Source organism: Otolemur garnettii, unplaced genomic scaffold, assembly GCF_000181295.1.
Source record: "Otolemur garnettii isolate 467f Iridium unplaced genomic scaffold, OtoGar3 scaffold00007, whole genome shotgun sequence".
Classification (NCBI taxonomy): domain Eukaryota; kingdom Metazoa; phylum Chordata; class Mammalia; order Primates; family Galagidae; genus Otolemur; species Otolemur garnettii.
In genome coordinates, this window is record NW_003852402.1 from 535,573 (window position 1) to 540,837 (window position 5,265).

At 57.6% G+C, this 5,265-nt stretch overlaps 1 protein-coding gene across 6 annotated transcripts in view; it reads left to right on the forward strand.

The window, feature by feature from the left end:
- The first annotated feature begins 1,387 nt into the window (after positions 1–1,387).
- HDAC10 (histone deacetylase 10) overlaps positions 1,388–5,265 on the forward strand; it is a 6,612-nt gene continuing 2,734 nt past the window's right edge. Inside the window, exons 1-14 of one of the 6 annotated variants that reach the window (XM_023509344.1) lie at positions 1,388–1,669; positions 1,738–1,872; positions 2,058–2,154; positions 2,391–2,488; positions 2,586–2,690; positions 2,848–2,916; positions 3,073–3,199; positions 3,329–3,394; positions 3,506–3,565; positions 3,641–3,730; positions 3,877–3,983; positions 4,057–4,124; positions 4,203–4,443; positions 4,562–4,646. In XM_023509344.1, the coding sequence (XP_023365112.1) occupies positions 1,611–1,669; positions 1,738–1,872; positions 2,058–2,154; positions 2,391–2,488; positions 2,586–2,690; positions 2,848–2,916; positions 3,073–3,199; positions 3,329–3,394; positions 3,506–3,565; positions 3,641–3,730; positions 3,877–3,983; positions 4,057–4,124; positions 4,203–4,443; positions 4,562–4,646 (1,407 nt within the window). In that variant the 5' untranslated portion in view covers positions 1,388–1,610. The remainder of the gene's footprint in view (positions 1,670–1,737; positions 1,873–2,057; positions 2,155–2,390; positions 2,489–2,585; positions 2,691–2,847; positions 2,917–3,072; positions 3,200–3,328; positions 3,395–3,505; positions 3,566–3,640; positions 3,731–3,876; positions 3,984–4,056; positions 4,125–4,202; positions 4,444–4,561; positions 4,647–5,265) is intronic. The other 5 variants (XM_023509339.1, XM_023509340.1, XM_023509341.1 and 2 more) reach the window with 5 other exon arrangements.

Genomic DNA, 5,265 nt, shown 5'->3' on the forward strand with positions numbered 1-5,265 from the left:
CCCCCCTTTTTTTTTTTAGACAGAGTCTCACTTTGTCTTTCTCAGTAGACTACTCTGGCATCACAGCTCACAGCAACCTCAAACGTGTGGGCTCAAGTGATTCTTTCGCCTCAGCATCCCAAGTAGCTGGGACTATAGGTGCCCGCCACAACACCTGGCTATTTTTTAGAAATGGGGTTTTGCTCTTAGACTGGTCTCAAACTCCTGAGCTCAAGCAATACACCATCCTTGGCCTCTCAAAGTGCTAGGATTACAGGTGTGAGCCATGGTGTCTGAACCCAGTTCCCTGCATTCTTGCAGGAGCTTCCTGAGGGAGGCGGGGGACAAGCTGCTGTGCACCTCCAGACTCCTCTGGTCCTGTGGCTTTGTGGCTCCCCTGGGGAGACCCAGTGGCCTATGCTGCCCTCTGCAGGCCTCAGTGTGGCAGTACTTTCAGGCCACACATAGGCTCCTGCCACTCTTCCTCCTCTCTGCCTCCCTTGGGCAGGTATACCCAGAGCAGGGCCTGGCTGTTGGCACAGCAGCTATAGGGGAATGAGGGGGCAGGCTCAGGGCCCCTCCTCCAGCTAGGAGTTTGGATGGACATGTGCACAGTTGCCCTAGACAAAATTGGTTAAATGAGTTGCTACAATGAACACTGCCTTCTCTGCCCAGGGCCTCTTGCGCCTCTCTATGGACTCCTGGCCAGCTCTTCTGTAGCACCCTGGGGACCATCCAGTGCTGCTGCTCTAGGGCTGCTGGGTCCCAGGTGAGGCTGCAGGTTTCCTCCTTTCTTGGGCATCATGCCCAGTGGCTGTGCCCTTCCCTCCCTCAGGCCTGCCCTGCCTCTCCCAACACTGCGCTGCCTCCTGTATAGCATCTTAGTCTTTGCCTGGGCCCTCTGACACTCTGCCTCCCTGACAAGGGTCTTCCTTGTCACTTTATCAGAAACTTGGGGGCTAAGCCACAACCACCACCTAGCATCACCAGCCTCCCTGCTAGAGGCCTCTGGCCCTGTGGCCCTCAGCCTCCCTCATCCTTAAATGGCTCCTCCCCAGCCTTGGTGGTGAACCCTGGCCACATTGGATGGATGCTGGGTGCTGTTGGCAGGGCTGACCCAAGCCTGTCTAGTAAAGGTGGGCTGGAGGGAAGTTTGGAACAGCAGGGAGTACAGACAGCTGGGACCACAGGCCCTCAGGAGGGCCTGGGCATGCCACACTCCTCCCTCACCCCTGCCCCCACTGCCTACAGTCTCCACAGCTGCTATGGGGCAGGGAACGCCCTGGCTCAGGGTGGAGGCAGTGGGTGCAGAGGGAGGGAGGTGGCGGCCTCCTTTGGCCAGTCACAGTCCTGCTTTGGGGAGGGGATCACTGTAGCTGGGGGCGGAGCAGGGCCACGTGTAAGTTTCAGGAAGCCGGAAGTACAGCTTAGGGCCATCCTGGTCCTCTGCAGTGTCTGTGCATTGGAGACTCCTGAGCTGCCTGGGTTCTAGTTGTCCTTCCCAGGCTCTGTCCCAGGCAGGTCCCAGGCTGGACTGCTTTCCAGGCTGCACCGTGGAACAGGGTATAGTCTTACAGCAGGGGTTTGGCTCCTGCTGTCCTAGAGCAGCCCAAAGTGACCCTGGCCCAGCCATGTGGACTGCACTCGTGTACCATGAGGACATGATGGGACATGAGCTGCTCTGGGATGAGTAAGTGTGACTTGGCCAAGGGGGGATGGGGATGGGGTGCTGGATACTGAACTCCCTGTCTGCCCCAGCCCCGAGTGCAAGATAGAGGGTCCCCAGCGCCTGTCTGCAGCCCTGGACCGCCTGCGGCAGTGTGGCCTGGAGCAGAGGTGCCTACAGCTGTCAGCCCGAGAGGCCTCAGAGGCAGAACTGGGGCTGGTGCACAGGTCAGGCAGGGTGGGAGCCTGGGCCTTCCTCAGCCTGCCAGTGCTCAGTTCACCACTGGGAGGGTGGGCAGGAAAGTGGCAAATTGTTCAAAGACCTGAAGAAGCAATCGGGAGGGCACTGCCAGCCCCAAACCTAGGTGCTCCCTGCTTGCAGTGACCCTACTTTCCTGCCTATCTGTCCACAGCCCAGAGTACATAGCCCTGATTCATGGGACCCAGGTCCTGGGCAAGGAGGAGCTCCAGGAGCTGTCTGGACAGTATGATGCTGTGTACTTCCACCCGGTGCATACCCTCTGCACACATTCACCACCCAGGGACAAAGCCACACACCAATGTGCTGCCAACCATGGCTGCCACCCCTGCCAACATCCACTTGCGTCCAATGCTCATGCATGTGACAGCACCCTGTGCCCCATTTGCTGCCCTATCGGTTCCAGGGACTGGCCTGGCCTATTCTGCCCAGCAATTGGTGCCCTGAAAGCTGGCATGGGGGCTCATCTGCACCCTCATCTCCACAGAGTACTTTTCACTGTGCCCGACTGGCTGCAGGGGCTGCGCTGCAGCTGGTGGATGCTGTGCTCACAGGAGCTGTGCACAATGGGCTGGCCCTGGTGAGGTGAGAGCTGCCCTCTGGCATGACTGCCCCCTCATGGGTATCCCCAGGAAAGGTCAGGATGACTCTGATGTGTGAGATGCTCCATTCTCACCTGCAGACCCCCTGGACATCACAGCCAGAGGGCAGCTGCCAATGGGTTCTGTGTGTTCAACAACGTAGCTATAGCGGCTGAACATGCCAAGCAGAAACACGGGCTATGCAGGTGTGTGCAGGGCTGACCCTAGGGTGGGGGACCAGGCCAGACAAGAAAGGGTGGGAGACAGGAAAGGGTGGGAGGGCTAACAGCCCACTCAGCCTCTTCCCATTCCTGACTGGAGGAGGAAGGTTCCTTAGTGACCCCCAGCACTATCTGTCCCCAGGATCCTCATTGTTGACTGGGACATCCATCATGGCCAGGGCATCCAGTACATCTTTGAGGATGACCCCAGGTGAGCTGGGGGATACACATTTGGGGTGCAGGGCCTGGCCTTGGAAAACCAAGGGGACAGATGCAGCTGTGCACTCAGGGCTTGGGGTTCTGCAAGGAGCCACAGAGCTGGTGAGACTCCTGACCTCTGACCCTGCCCCTGGCTGATTGTCTGCAGTGTCCTTTACTTCTCCTGGCATCGATATGAGCACGGCCGCTTCTGGCCCTTCCTGCGAGAGTCAAATGCAGATGCTGTTGGGCAGGGACGGGGCCGTGGCTTCACTGTTAACCTGCCCTGGAACCAGGTGCCCTCGCTGAACCCCTGGATCCCCCACCCTATGGTTCTGGGCCTCCAGGGTGTAGCCTGGGCTGTCCTTACAGGGTCGCCATTGGCAAAGCTGACCCACTGACCCACCTCCCTCCCACTCCACAAGGTTGGGATGGGGAATGCTGACTACATGGCTGCCTTCTTGCATCTGCTGCTGCCCCTGGCCTTTGAGGTGACTGCATAGAGGGTGGGGACCCCAAGGCAGGTGGGTGGGGATGGAGGCAGGGATGAGCTTCCCTGCACCCTCTCCTTCTTCCCCTCTTTACCTTGGTGTGGCCTGTAGTTTGACCCTGAGCTGGTGTTGGTCTCTGCTGGATTTGACTCAGCCATCGGGGACCCGGAGGTGAGAGCCTGGCCTGGCTGGGGAGGGCCTTTGGGGTCCTGAGCCTTACCCCATCACACCTGGCTCTGGTTCCAGGGCCAGATGCAGGCCACACCAGAGTGCTTCGCCCACCTCACACAGTTGCTCCAGGTGCTGGCTGGCGGCCGAGTCTGTGCAGTGCTGGAGGTGACAGGGAAGGATGAATGGGCCAGAAGCTTGGGGCCAACCCCCTGGGAGTATAAGAGCCCAGTTCCACCATGCCTGGGACAGTGAGCCAGACAGGCCCTCCTGGGGCCAGGCTTTGCATAGTGAAACCACTGCCTTCCTCTCAGGGCGGCTACCACCTGGAGTCACTTGCGGAGTCGGTGTGCATGACAGTGCAGGCACTGCTTGGGGACCCTGCCCCACTCCTGCTGGGGCCTCTGATGCCATGTCAGAGGTGCGAACCCAGGGGGCAGAGAGGGCTGAAGTGGAGACCAGGCCTCACCTCACCACTCCACGTCATTCCACAGTGCCCTGGAATCCATTCAGAGTGTCCGGGCAGTCCAAGCCCCTCACTGGCTGAGCCTCCAACAGCAAGGTTGGTGTGGCCTAGGTCTGGGCTGGGCATTCCACCTTCTGGCCCCTTGCAGTGATTGTGACTCTGAACTGTCTGTAGATGTGGACCCTGCACTGAGCCCCAGCACCCATTTCCTAGAGGGGAGGCTCCTGCCTGTGCTGCCTGGGGATCCTGCTTGCAAGGCTGAGGCTTCAGCAGTGCTGAGCTCCCTCCTGGGCCAGCTATACCTCCACCCCACACCTGCTGTCTGCAATGGGCCAGATGCCACCCTGGTTCTGCCCCGTGATGTCATTTATCAGGAGGAGTCAGCACCAAGAGAGGAGGCAGAAACCTGGGCCAGGTGGGCAGGGCTGACCTGGGGAGAGGGGTAGGGACATGTTGTGCTTATGATATCTGCACATCTGCCTGTATGTGCATTTACTTTGTGTCCACATGTCTCTCTGTTTTGTATACCATAGGCTACGTGCATCTCTGGCTCAGGATGAAGCCCTCACTGCACTTATGAAACTCCTGTACCTTTTAGATGGGATCCTGGATGGGCAGGTGGGGGCACTTGGGAGGGGCTGGGGTTGCTGTGGACCCAGGGGTAGAGCCCAGGACTTGACAGTGTGGTGTGGCCAGTCCAGAAGAAGGCTGGCTGGTGCAGAACCACAGGGAAATAAATTTTGCTTTATGCCAGGAACTATTCCCAGGACAGGGATGGGATTGTCAGTGCCCCCTGCCTTGCCTCTTCAACTAAATGTTTTTTGGCAGAGAGGTGAAGAGGACAATTTAAAGTGTAGATTTATTAGGCCAAGTGTGGTGGCTCATGCCTGTAATCCTAGCACTCTGGGAGGCTGAGGTGCGTGGATTGCCTGAGCTCATTAGTTTGAGACCAGTCTGAACAAGAGCACGACCCTGTCTCTATAAATAGCCGGGCATTGTGGTGAGTGCCTGACTATGGCAGTCCCAACTACTTGGGCGACTGAGGCAAGAGAATTGCTTAAGCCCAAGAGTTTGAGGTTCCTGTGAGCTATGATGCCAGGGTACTCTACTGAGGGTGATAAAGTGAGACTCTGTCTCAAAAAATAAAGTGTAGATTTATCCTATATGCTGTGCCCCCAAACAAGTAATGATAATAATAAAAAGAATATAGATTTAAGCTTTTTTTTTTTTTTTTTTT